This window comes from Ostrea edulis, chromosome 1, assembly GCF_947568905.1.
Source record: "Ostrea edulis chromosome 1, xbOstEdul1.1, whole genome shotgun sequence".
Taxonomy (NCBI): domain Eukaryota; kingdom Metazoa; phylum Mollusca; class Bivalvia; order Ostreida; family Ostreidae; genus Ostrea; species Ostrea edulis.
The window spans coordinates 81,152,132-81,171,029 of record NC_079164.1 but is presented as its reverse complement, the minus strand read 5'-3'; the positions used below and the strand labels follow the sequence as shown (position 1 = coordinate 81,171,029).

At 35.0% G+C, this 18,898-nt stretch overlaps 3 protein-coding genes across 4 annotated transcripts in view; 2 read left to right on the top strand and 1 right to left on the bottom strand.

Moving 5' to 3' along the window:
- LOC130054058 (uncharacterized) overlaps positions 1 to 18,898 on the top strand; it is a 1,204,346-nt gene that overhangs the window by 105,993 nt on the left and 1,079,455 nt on the right. The window lies entirely within an intron of this gene.
- LOC125679132 (phenylalanine--tRNA ligase beta subunit-like) lies at positions 335 to 13,459 on the bottom strand. 2 transcript variants are annotated; one of them, XM_056162247.1, is made up of 19 exons: positions 13,252 to 13,459; positions 9,487 to 9,542; positions 9,313 to 9,380; positions 9,083 to 9,139; positions 8,859 to 8,931; positions 8,669 to 8,728; positions 7,674 to 7,729; positions 6,150 to 6,300; positions 5,922 to 6,030; positions 5,413 to 5,545; positions 4,121 to 4,175; positions 3,963 to 4,024; positions 3,408 to 3,514; positions 3,170 to 3,270; positions 2,490 to 2,570; positions 1,872 to 1,964; positions 1,137 to 1,254; positions 846 to 1,001; positions 335 to 669 (listed from the first exon to the last, which is right to left on the bottom strand). In XM_056162247.1, exons 1-19 carry the CDS (start codon positions 13,307 to 13,309, stop codon positions 509 to 511), a joined length of 1,755 nt encoding a protein of 584 aa, XP_056018222.1. In that variant the 5' UTR covers positions 13,310 to 13,459; the 3' UTR covers positions 335 to 508. The 2 variants fall into 2 exon arrangements, with proteins under 2 accessions (XP_056018222.1, XP_056018225.1); XM_056162250.1 differs by lacking the exon at positions 13,252 to 13,459 and adding an exon at positions 11,193 to 11,223.
- On the top strand, positions 13,867 to 17,941 carry LOC125679142 (2-phosphoxylose phosphatase 1-like). The gene is made up of 3 exons (XM_048918118.2): positions 13,867 to 14,173; positions 15,338 to 15,517; positions 16,179 to 17,941. Exons 1-3 carry the CDS (start codon positions 14,089 to 14,091, stop codon positions 17,375 to 17,377), a joined length of 1,464 nt encoding a protein of 487 aa, XP_048774075.2. The 5' UTR covers positions 13,867 to 14,088; the 3' UTR covers positions 17,378 to 17,941.

Here is an 18,898-nt window from a genome sequence, read left to right as displayed (position 1 = left end):
TGTATGGATTTCTGGTATGAAGTACAAATATAATACGACAATGGTCATCCTGAACTAGCTGGTATATATATATATCGCTATTTAGGGCGAGATTTGTACGATCTGATGAAAAATCAAGAAGTCCAGAAAATTCAGTTTCTCGCTTGACACTATATGTAATGTATTTCTATAGTTTTTATGGTGCACACTACTTCTGTGTGTGTGAACTCATATCACCAAGTCTTTACTGCTGCTCGACAATAAAGCAGCATCTCCCAAGGGCAAATTGCTGCAAATAACTAGCACCAATCATACCAAAAATACCCTTTATAAAACACCCAACACCACAAGGTACTCCGTTTACCCATTGTTTATTTGTGTTGATATTTCATATCCATTATATTCTCATAATACGTGTTATAATATCTTCAATTATAAATAAATACTTCAGTGACATTTCCACTGTAAAAGGTACTGAGAATTATGAGATGGTAGGCGATAATGGCTGAGGAAATTGTTTATATTGCATTCATGTTCTGTTTAACAACGGTTCAACTGATATTTCAAAAGCTGAACAGGGGTTGTTTATGTCAAACTTTGTCACAACATCAGGATGCAGCACTCCAATTTTCCCAATGGCCTTCCCTCGTAATATGACTGTGGCACATCGTCCTTGGAAATATGTCGGATCTGACAGAACAAGGATAGAAAAAGGCATTATTAATGTTCAATCAGAACTGATTTGAGAGGGGAAAATTGTACACAAACATGTTTCAAATCTAGCTGTGCTGTAAAAAAAAAAATTCTGAAGAAAAGGGAATTTAAACATAAAGGACATATTCAATCCAAGTAATACTAGTACCCACCATCACAGGCTTCAATGTAGTAGCCCGTTTTTCCTCTCTCTGCTGGGATTTCCAGAAGCTGCATGACCCTGTCCAAGAGGCCCTTCACAATTTCAAACCCCGAGGATTTGTTATAGTTCACTGCACACAGCCACCTCTCGTTTTTGGCTCCAACATCTGCAACAAACCAGTAGAAAACAATAAATGTCGGATTTTTGAAACATTTATTGAAATGTTGATAAGATACATTTACGTACAAAACTGCACTGGATGTATAGAAATATTCAGATGAAATAGCTGGCATCTACTAACCCTTGGCAGAATCACACAGAACAATGTCAGAAATTTCAAACAACTTCAGAGGTAATGGCATGCTCTTATTTTTATTTATGGTTTTAAGTATTCCCGGAAGCAATGTTGTCCTGGCAACCTGTAAAATAAATACAAAAATGTTGTCAACAAACATTAGCTATTTTCGATATTGAATCTAAAATATCAGAATTGTTTCATTTAAAATAACTACAATGACAAGCTTTCATGTATATCAGAAGTATAAATACCAGAGCTGTCCCAAAAAAGCTAATCCCAATGGAGCTCATCCATGCTGGGTATAATTCAACCTTTTCTCCCAGTGACCTTATCGAAATGACCTTGATTCTGGGTCAAGATACATTATCTGGTAATAAGGAACCTTGTGACAAATGTGATTTAATCCCCAGTTATGACAAACATTTAAAGATTTACAAATGACCTTGGTTCAGGGGTATGATCCACTGCCTGGTGACAAGTGTGATTTAATCCCCCATTACAAAGTTATGACACAGACAAATAATTAAAAATGTTCGCTAGTGACCTTGGTCATAAGGAATTGTTGTGCCAAGTGTGAACTTCCGACAGCCTCTATTACAGAGTGTTAGACAGAAAACTATTCATTGCTTCTTTCTATAACTACTGTGGTTTATAACACTGCATTGTATAAAATTATGATAATGAGAAATCAAAATGCACCTTTGAAGCCTTCAGAACTTTGTAATATAAATATCTTACCTGAAATTCCAGTGTTTTTGGATTGGCAATATGTACTGCTTTTATATCTTTGATATTTTTGCCCAATTTGTCTGCCACATCATCTCGTGAGCACTACTCGGAGAAAGGAAACATGAAGATAAAATTTTAGGATAAGTTAGATACAGATTTGGAAGCAAATTTCAATTTAAATTAAATAGTATCCAATAATTTTCTTATTCACATTTTTACACCTCTATTAAGCTGGTTTGATTTTTTTTTTTTTTTTTTTTTACATGCGATTTGGGTTTTACATTACAAGTGCCAAAACCAAAAATGCTCCCCTCAATGTAAACATTTATTACCACTTACTGCATCAATGTAAACCTTTATTATAGGTATAAACATTCTTTATGAAGAATTTATCGATGTGTAAACTCTGGACATTTTACACATAAACTGAATAAAAGTCCGAAGATAAAAGGAAAGGGGCAGCACTGTGCCCTGACCAGTTTATAGCAAAGACACAAAAACCTCTTTCTATCAACTTACCGGTGCAAATGAGAGTATTTATAGCAGAGACAAAAACCTCTTTCTATCAACTTACCGGTGCAAATGAGAGTATTTATAGCAGACAAAAACCTCTTTCTATCAACTTACCAGTGCAAATGAGAGTACTTCTGTAAAACCGGCTGCTGCTATCTCTTGTCGTAGTAAGTCTGACAATTTGTTGATAGGATACTGAAATATAATGAAAACATTTACGTGTACCATATACGTTGATGTGAACTTCATGCTAGAAGTGTAACTATTTACTCATTGAAAATAAAGTACTTATTTAATCAATGCATTAAAATATATGGACTGTGCAAGATGCAGCACATAAAGTATACACTTAAAAAGGATCAATTTCATAACATGTACTAAAGAGCCTCACCTGTACAGAAACATGTACTACAGAGCCTCACCTGTACAGAAACATGTACTACAGAGCCTCACCTGTACAGAACCATGTACTACAGAGCCTCACCTGTACAGAACCATGTACTACAGAGCCTCACCTGTATAGAAACATGTACTACAGAGCCTCACCTGTATAGAAACATGTACTACAGAGCCTCACCTGTACAGTAACATGTACTACAGAGCCTCACCTGTACAGAAACATGTACTACAGAGCCTCACCTGTACAGAAACATGTACTACAGAGCCTCACCTGTACAGAAACATGTACTACAGAGCCTCACCTGTACAGAAACATGTACTACAGAGCCTCACCTGTACAGAAACATGTACTACAGAGCCTCACCTGTATAGAAACATGTACTACAGAGTCTCACCTGGTTCCCAATACAGTTGGTTTGTGGAATTGTTTTCACTATATTGTTGTAACCATAGGCAATGGCCACATCCTCCACAATATCACAGGCATGAATCACATGTATCCCAGTTAAGGAAGAAAACTAACACAAAACCTCAAATTACACACATTGGAATAAATACTGTCAGATCATTTAGACCCATTAAAACAATGCAAACTTGCAACTATGTAAAGAAATCTAGTTTTGTTAAGGATATCATGCCTGGTGGGGGGTATCTCTACCATTATTTTGTTTCCACTGTCAAAAGGGGTAGATTCCAGGCACATTTTGGTCAACAGTCTGGCCATTTCACCAGGAGGAATGCTGAAAGAAATCATTATCATTGTACAGGACTTATTATTTGCATGTGTACTAGTATCAGATGAATTTGTTTGAAAAAAAATTGTGAACAATTGTCAAGTGCATAGTCATTGTTTGAAAACACTGCACAAAAACCCAGGAGGATAAAAGAGTCTTCTGTAACCCTTCCATCTTGTGGTGATATACACATATATACAATGATACATGCTCTGTATACCAACTTTTGTTCCCTAATCGCTGATCAAAAAGGCATTTACAACAAGAAATATTTGCAACTGAGCCATTTTGTACCCCTTATGCAGACATAATGAGTGCTGTGAGATGAATAAATTTCCTTTAAAGTGATCCTCACGAATCCTGATCTATAATATGATCATACTAAAAATCTGTCATTTTCTGACATATAGTCATTGACATTTGAATCTAAAATAAACAATTTAGGTTTTCTTACCATATTCCTATCTTGCAGTTTGTATCTGACACATCAATTTCTTCTAGTCTGTAGTGAAGCTCCTGCAATGACACTAGCCGTTAGTATTTTAATAATGTCCAGATATATTATTGTGTACTAGATGTTCCACACTGACAGAGATCACCATGGTAACTTACGGGATACATTACACTGGTTCCGCATGGATTCACAACTTCTGCTGACTCAATTCCTCTGGAAAATAAAACATATTCTGATAGCGCATCAAGGATTGATTGATTTTATATTGTTTTATGTCCCTCTCGAGAATTTTTCACTCATATGGAGACATCACCAAGATCGGTGAAGGGCTTCAAATTTAGACCTATGCTTGGCGCTTACGGCCATTGAACAGTGGGGATTCTTTAGTGTGCCACACCTATTGTGACACGGGACATCCATTTTTAAGGTCATCTCCGAGCACCCGTGACATTCACACCTTATTTCAAGTGTTTGGCGATGGAACTGTCACTACCTGTTTTAACGACTTGGGCATGTTGCGGCTGGGATTCGAACCCCTATGTTTTGCATGCGGGGTGAACACTCTAACCTCTAGGCCACCGCAACAAGGAACATGTGTCGCTAGCAAGGGCATTAGTAATCATTGGATACATCAAACACACCTGCATCAGTGATCATTATATATATAAATGACCGTCACAAAAGGAACACACATGCTAAAAATCAAAAGGTCTATCTCTTACAATTTCAAAGTTCTACAGACAAACGAAAAGACAGACATATATATGATGTATGCGGACCCCCCCCCCCCCCCCCCCCCCCCCCACTTGTATCAGTATGCTTCACAGGCAACACAAAATCTAGTTCAACAATAAGTGCTCTATGTATGTACAAATACATTAGCTAACAAGAGTACCACCCATTGGACAGTGATGACAAAATTTCAGTGCAATATCTGTGGCCATAATGAGATAAAGTCTAGGAAATTATTTGACCTACTTTTATCCCTAACTGTTTGACATATTTTTAGCTCCAAAGTAGGTCACAGCGTACTGATCCAGCTGAAATGCAAGCTGAACTTACATTCCCTCAAGAGGAAGCTTGTGACTAAATTTCAGGGCAATATCTGTATCCATAATGAAAAAAAAGTCTGGAAAACTGTTTGACATATTTTCAGCTTTAAAGGACATGGTGGACCAATTCAGCTGAAATGCACACTCACTCTTATGCTTCTTCAAATCTTGAGGGAGAAATTGTTACCAAATTTCAACGCTATATATGCATCTGAAAAAAGTCTGGAATACATTACTTCGGACAGACGGAGAGCACCATAACATAAAATGTCCCATCTCACGACGGGCGTATAAAAATAGAGCAGAGAGATGCTGTAAATCACAAGACTAGAGTTGCTAAGAGGAGATGATTACAGATACCGGTTAAATGAATCCATCTCAGAATGGAATGAACTCACTCGTAAGGTGGGGAGCAGTACTGGCTAAACATGGTGACAATTGTGTCCAGTGTAATCGTGGCTTTGTTGAGGTCGGTGGCTGTGCATTCAATGAAGACATTCTTTGTGTTGAGTGTTATCTTACTATGGTCCCCTGAAATAAGAAATATGAATATCATTAACAAACACAAGTTACTGTAGAAGTGGTTATTTACTCTGGGGATTTAAATAAGTACACGTTTTTCCAAGTCCAAATTTATGTGAGGGGGAAAAATTACGCGGTAAATTAATATAATATATATATCATAAAGATATTTACAACCATACGCGTGGGGAAATTTATGCGCTTATTACGTGACCACATGATTAGTGTAAATTTCCTCCATGCATAAATATCCACTTTTAGAGTACTAGTAAATGTGTATAAACTTCTCATGTGGATGGCAGCAGTATCCAGACACATTTTATCTTTATTGTTGGAACGTTCCACCCCACAAATTAATAAGTTCAAGTATGAGATCAGACATTACCATTTATAATTGGAGGCATGGATAGTACTACACCATTGCTGTCATAGATAACGGGGTACACTGGTTTGTCCTGAATAATGGGTAGGTACTGCTTCAAGTGACTCTCATTCTGAAAATAAAAACCTCACACACGTCACTCAACAGTTAACAAGAAACTCAGTAATGGCCTTGAAGCATAAGTTTGAAGAAGTATTGAATTCTTTGAAGTATTTAAAGTTGTTGACATACAGAATAGATTTCCATCAGCTCAGCTGCTGTCTTTTCCTCTGTCTGATTCAGAGCTTTAAACTTGATCTCTGAGGGTGGTTTGGCATCGTAATAGAAAGGTCCTTTAAGCGTATCCAAGTCATGTGTTCCTATCGCTACTAACGTTCTCCTCCTGCAATAAGCATTTATAGCATTCTTATCTTCTTAGTGTACCAATACAATATCACTATACGCCCATACTAAAGACAGAACCCCTGTACATAGGGGTCATGAAATTTACAAATTTAATATAAAACTTCCTGCTCTGCATAACTAAGCATTTAGTTTTCCTTCCAGAAGTGCTAAACTACTGAGAGAAGATTTTTGAGAAATACAGACATCAACATTTATACATGTCCATTTTGCCCCAACCCTAGAGACGGAAACCTAGCCTAGGTCACGCAAGCCATTTGACTTCCCACTCAAACGCCTTGGAGCGTTCTATTTAAAAATATTACACCGCGAGGGGGCGCTATCGAAAAACGTAAATGGCGACACCGAAGAAAACAAAGACCACAGCTGTTGTTCCAAATGTCAGTTTATGTGTCGCTTGTTCTAAAGAAAGCAAACGTTGAGTTTTTGCAAGTTCGAAACTTGGTCCTTCATTAGAGAAACCAGTGACGATATGACCAGAATTATGCTGACTTCACGAGAACTAGTATTACTATGCAGATCTTCTTCAAACATTAATTGCGGTAGAATCGTATACAATAGCGATTTCCCATAGCCTGTTGGTAATACTGACAACACGTCTGACCTATTTGCTAATTTAAGTAAACACTCTTTCTGTAAAGGTTTCAGCGAGAATTCGATTTTTAAATCTGATAAAACTTTGTTTATCTTCTGTTCGACTGCGTCCGTCATCGTTATGCATCAACCAATCAGCTGCTTTATCAGAATTCAGATAAGCCTCGTTATGGAGTGTAAATGTTTATCGTAGAATGCTCCTAGACGTTTGTCTCGTAGAACACTGCATTGACAAACGTGTAGGTGACCTAGACTAACAGAAACCCTGCACCAGGTGTCATGAAATTTACAAATTTAATAAAGGGATTCCTGATTTGCAAATCCATGCATTAAGTTTTCCTTTCAGATTTACATAGAGAAAATTTGAAAGCATCGGTTATGTACAGCTGTAGCTATCAAGAAGTTAACAATCTACAATTATTAACAGAAGGCTGACGACGACAGGCAGGGGCCAATTCATTATTAACAGAAGACGGACGACGACAGGCGGGGACCAATTCACTATTAACAGAAAACGGACGACGACAGGCAGGGGCCAATTCACTATTAACAGAAGACGGACGACGACAGGCAGGGGCCAATTCACTGAAAGTAACCTAAAAGTCACGGACAAGCAGTATATCAAATTACATGAAATGACATCATCGAATCCCAATCCCCCAGTCTCTACTCATCAACCATGGATTTTCAACAAGGATGAAATGAGAGAAAAATAATCGCATTATAATGATAGATCCATTATATAAACATCTTACTGACCTGCAGAGATTCTGGTGAAGTTTGTCTTGAAGGTCAATGAAACTTTTGTATATCTCCTATTGAAAAGAATAGAAGTTATCTTTCCCTTCCAATGAAATGTCAGTAAAAGCTGACAATAGTGCATAATAACAACATGTGTTACACACACATACACAAACACACACATACACAAACACACACATACATACACAAACACACACATACACATACACAAACACATATACACAAACACACACATACACAAACACACACATACACAAACATATACACACATACACATATACACACATACACAAACACACACATACACAAACACACACATACACAAACACATATACACAAACACACACATACACAAACACACACACATATACACATATACACAAACACACACATACACAAACACACACATACACAAACACACACATACACATACACAAACACACATACACAAACACACACATACACAAACACATATACACAAACACACACATACACAAACACACACACAAACATATACACACATACACAAACACACACATACACAAACACACACATACACAAACACACACATACACACACACAAACATATACACACATACACAAACACACACATACACAAACACACACATACACAAACACACACATACATACACAAACACATATACACAAACACACACATACACAAACACACACATATACACACATACACATATACACATACACATACACACACATACACAATCACACATACACACACACAAACACACACATACACAATCACACACATACACACACATACACACACACAAACATATACACACATACACACATACACAAACACACACATACACAAACACACACATACACAATCACACACATACACAAACACACACTTACACAAACACACACACACACAAACATATACACACATACACAAACACACACATACACAAACACACACATACACAAACACACACATACAATATACTTACTGGAGTAAAAGTGATGTTTCTTAAAACAGCTGCTACTGCAAACGGTCTTACTTCCGCAGTCTGTCAAGGAGAGAACAAATAACTTTATCAATGAAATTAAGTGCATGTTTTACCAAAAAGACCCATTTCGTCACAAAGATAAATAGATTGAAAAGAACGCACATATTTATCAATGCTCAAATGCACTTACTCTTGGTAAAATTCTAAGTCTCTGCGTTTTACCAGGCCATGGAGGGATAGTTTTGTATCTTGGAGCTTCAACTCTACAAAAATAATTGTGCATTCAAAATATACATTGCATAGTAATTTAAAATATACATTGCATAGTAATTTAAAGTGAAAAATAAAAATGTCAACATATGGTACGTCTTCAAAACTTATTGAAGTTGTTCGTTTATTAATATTTTCATTTACCTTTCTAGGAATACCAGCAAACCCCTGACCAAACCCTCAATGCACAGCAAATCATACCTACAAATTAATCCACATACTTGTACATTTCATATCATAATTACAAAATGCATGTACTACAAACAGTACAAATAATGCTACATTTTCAGTAACACATTTTCCAATTAATTTATTTGATGATTTCATAATTTTAAGATAAAGACATATGCACTGCTGTTTCCATAGTTTCAGACCTATTTGCACCAATTTCTATTTTCCATTCTAAAGCAGCATCTGGGTTTTCTATTATGTCATCTTCATCCTGCAATTACAATGAAAATTAAAAAAAAAAAAAACACTTGGGACAATGTCTGGATGAATCTAATATTTATAGAATTTATTTATGCTGAAATAATGTTTATACATACCGGTTCCTCTGGTTCTACTCCAAATTCAAAGCAAAGTTCATCAAATTCTTCAAAAGCTGGAAAATAAATTTTAAAATTGTACAAGTACATTAAACATGTAAATTAGCACATGCTCCACAGTATCACAGAAAAATATCAACTGCAGTTTACAGCATTCTAGCACTCTCTCTCTCTCTAATGGAGATTTATCAAGCTTAAAACAAATTGTTTTTCAGGATAACTGACCAGATTGATTGATTTTTTTCATTAATACCAGAGATAATAATTGTGTGTAAAAACAATGCATGGAGTTTGAGAAATGTAAATCTAACATTGTCAACAGCTAAATGTTGAGTGTGATAGCAGCTAATGTAATCCACATCTACGGGTTATTTTTATCTTTTATTTTGTTACTACGAGTTAACCAGATGTTTCAAAAATGTACTGAATAATAGTGCTCTCCTTACTTGCCTTCTCAAAATTGCTTAGGTAAATATTTATGATTATGGCTAAAGTTGATAAATGATCATTTCTCTGGTATATCATGAATGGTTTTTTAAAATCTAAAATACTAATATTCCAGTAAATGTTATGTCCCAACAGATTTCTTCAAAAATTCAATATTTAATTTTAGTCCACTGTCTTTAAGTGTAATTGTTTAGAAAAAATTCCAATTCTTTTGCCAAGCATTGCTCATGAGGGGGAATTAAGGAGACAAAGCTAAAATCAATCCAGCAGACAATCGCTGGGTTTGCTTCACCCAACAAGAGAACAGATTCCAACAGTGAACACAGCCTCTACAATAATATTCTGCCAAGCTGACCCAGAGCTAACTCAGATTTTACTACAGTGACCTAAGGTCTACTTTCTGCATCCATTTCAGTGCAATGTTAGGTTTGGTTCTAATTCTAGCATTCATTTGGTTGGGAAACACGCAGTGCTGATATGCACCAAGAACATTTCCTGAATAAAATATGTGAAATTGGTGATGGAGCACACTTACTTTCTATCATTTTTGCAAATATCAGGGTTGTCACAAGAAATTTTTGAAGACGAGTCCCGGATTCGTGATTTATAAGCAGTTTGATTCCCATGAAAATTTGATGAGTCCCATGTATTTAATGAGACTTTTTTATATAAGACAAATAAAATGGAAGCAGTACAAAACATATCAATTTTAAGATTTATTTTTAATCATTTTCAACTTGGCCTCAGATGACCAATTGTCCACACCAACAGAATTACTTCCCCGAATCTCCTATCATCACAATGACCCTATTCAATATCAAACAGCATTTTAATCAAATTATCATAATTGTGAAAAAATAGATGCATACTAGTGTTGTTTGCAGACGATCTGTAAAACCTACCAAAGTTTACAAAGTATGCTACTTTTGATTCCAATAAAAACGGCTACTGGAAGACAAACATTTATATTTAAATGTAGATCCCGATTTGTAAAACAAACAAATAAAGAAATAAGAATAAATGACTGCCAGTGGCAAAATGTTCTTCATTTTGCATGTTATCTAATTATCTTTTGAATATCATATTCTAATTCGCACCTAATAGACTGATGCTAAACAAACAAGTAGGATTGGGACACTGTGAACTCGGTGGTATTATTTTAGTTCACTAGAGCGTAACATTTTACCTAGATTTTTTCTTACTACGAGTTTTGATTAATACACAATATCAGGGCTTCTAAGTAAAATTATTATTTTTACTCGGAGTCTGTGACATTCCACGGGACTCGCCATATCAGACAAACTTGCATCCCAAATGAATTTTCTGCATCTAGGACGCAGATTCTTGCGTTAGTGACAACCCTGCAAATATTCGAGTAAAATTATGGATTTTTTTTTTTACATCATAGACACAAATATAATACATAACAGGGCTCGAAATTAACATATGCCCGTCAGTCTGTGACTGGTTAAAAGTCTGGCGGACTGACTGACATTTGTTCTAGTCAGTCCGATGGGACTGGTTAATTTTCTAAAGCATCATTTTGGAGAATATACTTATGAAATTTTATACACACATTTGGCATGCTTCGATCTGTAGATATCAGACGAATCTGATTCATAAATATAAATCCCACATTTAAGTGTTACAATATTATCTGAGACATATTGAGTTTAATTTCATTTTAATAACATTAATGAAATATGTTTAATTATTTCTGGAAAACTCTGTTGGACTGATAAAATTTTCTGCGGACTGGTTGAAATTATACCCCATCAGTCCGACTGGACTGGTGACATAAAAAGTTAGCTTCAAGCCCTGCATAATGATATGATCTATAAATATATATACATCTATAAATATAATACATATGATACACAGTGATTGAGAAGGCCATGCGCCCTGTGCCACAGTCCCATTCAGGTGAAAATTGGCGCATTAAATTATTTAATCCATGCGCCAAAGTGCGCATTCATTATCGATTGTAACTTACGTTTTTTTCTCTAGAATGAATTGGGTACGACTTACTTATTTTTTGTACTTTCATTTTTAATTCCTATGTATTCTGATACACCGAATCTCATTTGTTGAAGCAATATAAATCAAAATAGATAACCAATAAACTATTTCCTCTTACATCACATCTTCTCATGCTTATACTTTAGCGTTTAAGTTTCGGAAGTCCAAGGACAGATATAGGAACGACAGAAAGTGAAAATATAACAAATAATAAAAAAAAACCAAAAAAACGAGAGACCGTCTTCAAATACCAATGCCATTAAAAGCAATGATACGGTTGAGAAGGGGACATTGAAACAAAGTAGAAACATTTTCAAGAGCGGTGGAAAAGATCGTGGTCATGGTTCTGAGTTTCAATCAAAACAATAATGCTCCACTGCACATTTGCTATTTATTGAAAAATGGCCATTCAAAATATGTTGATGGCCCATTAAATCTGAAAATGGCCCATTGAAAACTTGAACCATGGGGCCATCTAGGCCATTTTGGCCTTCCCAATCACTGGATACATATGTATCATATGCTACATATGATCTTTAAACAGCCATATTCTACACTGAAAATTATAACTTATGCAATCATTAATTAATCTTGGAACGGTTTGCAAATTCAGAATATCACACATCAATTTGGGGGGAAATGTGGCTTTTTTCATAAAGAATGAACTTTGAAAGGAGAAGTTCAAATGAGTCAACTGCTTATGAAATCATCTTCTGTAGAATTTACCTTCCTTGTTGGTGTGCATACATTAGCACTATTCACTCTTCAACAATTGATTTCACAATGCATATGATAAACAAGTGAATTTAACTGAATATAGGTAGGCATCATTTTGAACCTGACTTTGCAGTCTGCTGTACTTAAACCAACAGCATCACTGTCAACGTTTTATTTGTAAATTTGCAGTATGTACAGTACTTTGTGCGTTTTAAAAAATAAAATAAAATTAGTAGATCATCTCTGTATAGAATTCAAAACCAGCATGAAATCACATATAGACATATACAAAGACATATAGGTCATTGTAAGCAGATTTGAAATAGTGCAAAAGAAACCCTTTCCGAATAGTGGAATAAAACATATGTCATGCAAATGACGTAGTATTTCAAAGACAAGAAGTAACCCTTGTCATTGGGAATACGATGTGAATACGATGTTACACTTCATAAAATGGTTGAACCTATTTGTGGTTTTGCATCACTTGCGGCTGACAGAGTTTCTGGTGCACTGTATGTAACTGGAGTGATGATGCAACGAGACGGTATCGGTAATCATGTAGAATATTAACTGTGCACCTACTGTAACGTTTCCCGAGCGCTTTAAACAATTCCTCCTTATTTACAGATATTGTTGGCATCTTCTGTAACTGAAGTTACGTCTCGTACCCAATAAAAGTCCCCACAATATCTGAAAACCCTAGTTTTACTAGGCAGTTTGCACGACACATGTACACACCGGTTTACTGTTAGGTGAGCTTTCCTATCTTTCAACGTTGGAGAACTCCACTATTCTGAAACGTCGATTTACCCAAATGAACCATATTGGAGCTAAATGCGATAAAAGGAAATATAATCGATCTTAGATTGAATGTCTTTGGCAAGTAATGTGAGGACAATCCAAAATATTAGGGTATTATACCCTTTCAAAATTTAAAAGCGCTTTGAATAATAGATAAAAGGAACATATATAAAGATCAGGTCAAAAATTATCAGTTGCATATATTTTTTATATTTTTCATAATTCTTAGTTTTCAAAAATAATTTAAGATTGAATATACTTTTAAAAAGTTTAGTTGATGCACTTAATAACTTCTTATTTTAGGAAATGCAATATGTAATCAACTCAATCAGGACAACATACTATTAGGGCATTATACCTACCCAGGAAAATACTAAAATTAGGAAATGTCTGTTTGTCACTGGAAACTCAAACGCTGTCGACTTTGGTAGAATATACTTTGACAAATAAAAGTTTTGTATTTAATGTTTACTTTTAATGACAGATAGGCCTAATATACACCTGATTATCAAAAAATAAAAAATCCACACATTTCAGAATCGGGATCAAGATTCGGAAGCATTGCAGCATTTGATGCATCTGACAAAATATTGACTATTGAATGATTGATCAAAGTCCATGGCTAGGTTAAAGAGACGCCGCCTGAAGATCATACTTGTGTTATTCGTGATAATAATCTTACTTTATGTCTATTATGAAAATGGTAAGTTTTGTCTCTCTGAGCAGCTGAATACAGCGATTTTGTTGGGATCCCGGCTCTATCTTGGAGTCTGACTCTGAGCAGCTGATTTCAGTGATCCCAGCTCAATCTCGAGTCTGAGCAGCTGAATATAATGATTATGTTGGGATCCTAGCTCAGTCTTGAATTTGAGGAGCTGAATACAATTATCATGTTCGGATCCCAGCTCAATCTTGGAGTCTGAGCTGCTGAGTTCATTGATCTCAGCTCAATCTTGCGATCTTGGAATATGAGCAGCTGAATTAATTCAGTGATTATGTTGGGATCTCGGCTCAATTCCTTCATATTTCTTTAAACTGTAATATAGGAAAGGAGAAAATGTTTGGCTGGACCAGGAATCCCCTGCATTACTAGTCAGGTCACAGGCAATTGCATCGCTTGGGGTCGAATTTACTATATAAAGAGTACTTTATATAGTAAATTCGACCCCAAGCGATGCAACTGCCTGTGAGTCAGGTGTGCTTAACCACTGAGCTATCCAGACCAATATATGCCTAGTCCATATAGCTCTAACTTCTACATTTTCCACCCTCCTTAAATTGTCTTCACTCATGAAGACACACAACCCAGATTCTATTAAACAATCTGTAATTTATTACATCCTTACTCTTTTATCTTGTGGATATCACTTATGACCTAAATTTTAATTATTGCACTATGTTTTCCGTCACTGTATGTGACGTCCCCATTTGTGACATCACAAACAACTAATATTTTTTGTTTGTTTACAAAATATCAGGAACAATACAGTAACATAAAAACGGAAATGAATAATGGGGGGTAACATGTGATAAAAAGAATCTCCCATGGTTTGTGGTTTAATATTGTAGTATATAGGAGAGAGAGGATAAAATCTGTAGTTGGACCGGGAATCGAAACTGGATAGCCCAAATTTCTCCATTATCATTTATATCCAACTCGTGTTTTCTATCGCCAAGGCTCAGGGATACAAAACACACAACTTGTTGAAAATAAATCGTATCAAACCACAAACCATGGAAGATCCTATATATAATGTTTTGCATAATAGTATCCTGCACAACCTTAGAACCCAATACTTCTTGCTTGTCATTTTGCATTGTAATTATTTATTATAAGATCTGTGCTAAAAGACCTTTAACTTTTCAGAATATGGAAGTGAACTAATGAAACAATCTGTGTACAGAAATGATCTAGAGAAGATATCAGAAAAAATACTGTTTAAAGGAGTACAGGATAAAAACCTGCATTTCCAGAATAAATCTGCCACATCGTCACTTGGGGTATTGAAATACTGCAACTTTCCTAATCCTGATTCATTGAAAGAAGGTATTTTAACTATGTATTACTTTGAGAATACATAATATTTGTAATGTACATCATAACATGTATCATATATGCAAATAATTATTATTAGTAACACTGTAAAATAGTACTTTTAGTACTAACAGTTATTGAGTATTTCAATGTCTGAGATAATTCAATATTTTACTATTACTTTATATCAAAGAGCCATTTAATATAAGATGTACTGTCTCAATTTTTATGTTTAGAATGGAGTATTTTGAAATTTAAAAATGCATTTCAGCTGTAATGACATGGAATTGGTTATAAATGAATTATCATACATGTACAGTTATCGACTGAGTATGAGGGCAACAATGTCAGCTCTGAGGCATAAGAACTTTTAATTTGATATTTTTTGTCTCTGCTGTTAATGGTTCTGTGTTGTACCAATGCTTTTTTCTAATTGTTTATGTTTTGATGTTGATGAAGGGGCTGGAGCAGATAGTAAAAATTATTGCTTGAGGCGGATAGTAGGTTTTTTTTGGGGGGGGGGGGGTGTTTACGTCATAGGGGGATGATAGTTAAATCATTGTGTGAACTTTTCATAGTGTAAAATTTCATAAAAGAATAATAATACTATCCAATCCTTTTTTTTTAAATTGAAAAATGAATAAGTCCTCTGGCATGTTATTTTTATTTATAGATACTCACCATGTACAGCTTAACATACAAGGATACACATTACAACAAGTGCATGTGATGATTCGGCATGGAGATAGAACACCACTTCACACCATTGCTGACCGTCCAAACCCCAGAATAAGTTGTAAATTTTCCAAAAAAGAAAAGCATGCTCACTGGATTGTAGGCAAGTTTATTTCCAAAATGCAAAATGAGGAAGCTGAAGAAAATTTTGAATTTTTAAACCCCTATCCTAATCAGCCATATTGTCGTCAGTCATATTTAACACCACAAGGAGCTGTGCAGGAATTGTTGAATGGTCTTAAAGCAAAATACAAGTATATTGATCAATTGGATTTATTTAGACAAAGTTTCAGTGAGAGAAAAGTTATTGCAAAAAGCACTGTATACCCTAGAACTTTCCAAAGCGCAACAGCATTCATGTTTGGATTTTTATCTGACTTCAACGTCAGAGTGAAAATTCACAAAGCTAGAACCGATTTTTGTTCAGAGAGGGATTCAGGATTGGTCTGCCAGTGTCCAGGCTTAAGTAATTATGCCAAACCTCAGAACAATATGAGAAAAATGAGCAAATTTACACAAGAGGCAATCATGAATTTTAAGCATAAAGTAGCAAGGATTTTTCACATGGACGTCAGGGAGATTAACTCACTAACTCACATCTTTGATGCTCTGATGGTGCGAGCTTGTCATGGTCTACCTTTACCTTGTAATAAGGAGAAAAAATCCTGTGTAAATAGAAAGATGCTAGACACTCTGTGGAGCTTAATTAATACTGATTTACAACATAATTATTTATATAATGAAAATAATTTAAAAGCATCACATCTGAAGTTTCACCCTCTATTAGTTGAAATGTATTCAAGAATGAAAAACTATACGAAAAGAAGTTCCACTACAAAATTTGTGCTATACTCAGGACATGACATCACCATGACACCATTTCTAACATTGTTGGGCATATTTGATGGGAAATGGGCACCATATGCATCAACTTTATTCCTCGAATTATACAGCAAGAAAGAAGAATCAAAAATTCATTATTATTTGAAAATTATATACAATGGAGTTGATAAAACAAAAGACTTGAAGTTTTGTAGAGGTTCAGAAATGTGTAAGTTTAAATATTTTGAACAATTTGTCAATTCTCATCTTGAGAAAATTGAACTAAATGATTATGACTCGGAGTGTTTTTCTTGATGATGGTATACAAGTAAACATACCAATAGTTATTTACATGTATTACAATGTCAGATTACTTTAAGAGTAATATGGTAAAAGACTGATACAACAAATCATAATGTACGACGTCTAAATCACATGATATGTAATGTACAACGTCTAAATCACATGATATGTAATGTACGACGTCTAAATCACATGATATGTAATGTACGACTTCTAAATCACATGATATGTAATGTACGACGTCTAAATCACATGATATGTAATGTACGACGTCTAAATCACATGATATGTAATGTACGATGTCTAAATTGCATGATATGTAATGTACGACGTCTAAATCACATGATATGTAATGTACGATGTCTAAATCACATGATATGCATTGCAATGCGTTGCCTAGAAAACTTTTTTTGTAAATCTCTTACAAATTACAAATCTTTTTGCTAATGGTGCATTTTTTATACTTATATTGTAAAATTATACAGTGCATGTAGGGATCATATTTACCTTTCATCTTTCTCAAGACAAACAACTTAGTGGATTTAAAATTACTGCAAATATAAGTGGAAACTAAAATATTTTACATGGTATTAGGAAATCATTTTGGTATACAAATCTCAAATCTGTTTACCCTCTCACGAAAAAGTAACCATAGACCAAAACTTTGTATGCCAGTCTGAAATGTATGTGTTGGAATATATAACTGCAGTTTCTTTTTAGCAGTATACCATTTATACCAATGTATTGTGTCATTCTCTTACTACATACATTTATAGTGTACCAAAGACTATTAAATGATAATTACTGGATTCATATACATTTACATTTGCATGTACTGACTTTACACCATAGTGCCCCCCCCCCCCCCCTACATTTATTTTATAGTATACCAAAGACTATTAAATGATAATTACTGAATTCATATACATTTGCATGTACTGGCTTTAAACCATAGTGCCCCCCCCCCCCCCCCCCCCCCCCCCCCCCCCCCCCCCCCCCATTGTCTTATGATGTTTCTGATGATTTAGAAAATATAATGAAATGATTATCTGACTCAGATGGTATGTAGAGAATAAAACTGAAGTCAATGTGTTATTTATTTACCAGTTTATTAGACCTGATTTTTTTTATGGTGTACCATGGTGATATCATAGTTTGCACCCAAAAATATTTCCATACATGCAATTTTTTCAGTTTTAGTTTGTTTTTATTTTTTTTCATTATAAATAACTGGGAAATATATTTTAAGAGAGAAACTTAAGAAAAGATTCAAAACATATAAATCATCTTTAAGTTTAAAGGAAATATAAGACAATCATTAATTTGAGATTTGCATTGAACTGACATTGAATACCATGAAGGACGTTGGTTCAATCATCACACCATTAAAAATGGCTACAGTCATCATCTCAGTGCATTTGCCAATGTAATTTTTTGGCCATAATGTTATCTTTTAGATAACGTATTCATTCTATTTATAAATGCCCTCAGTACTTTTTCTTGATTTTCAAAAGTTAAGACCTCCCCCCCCCC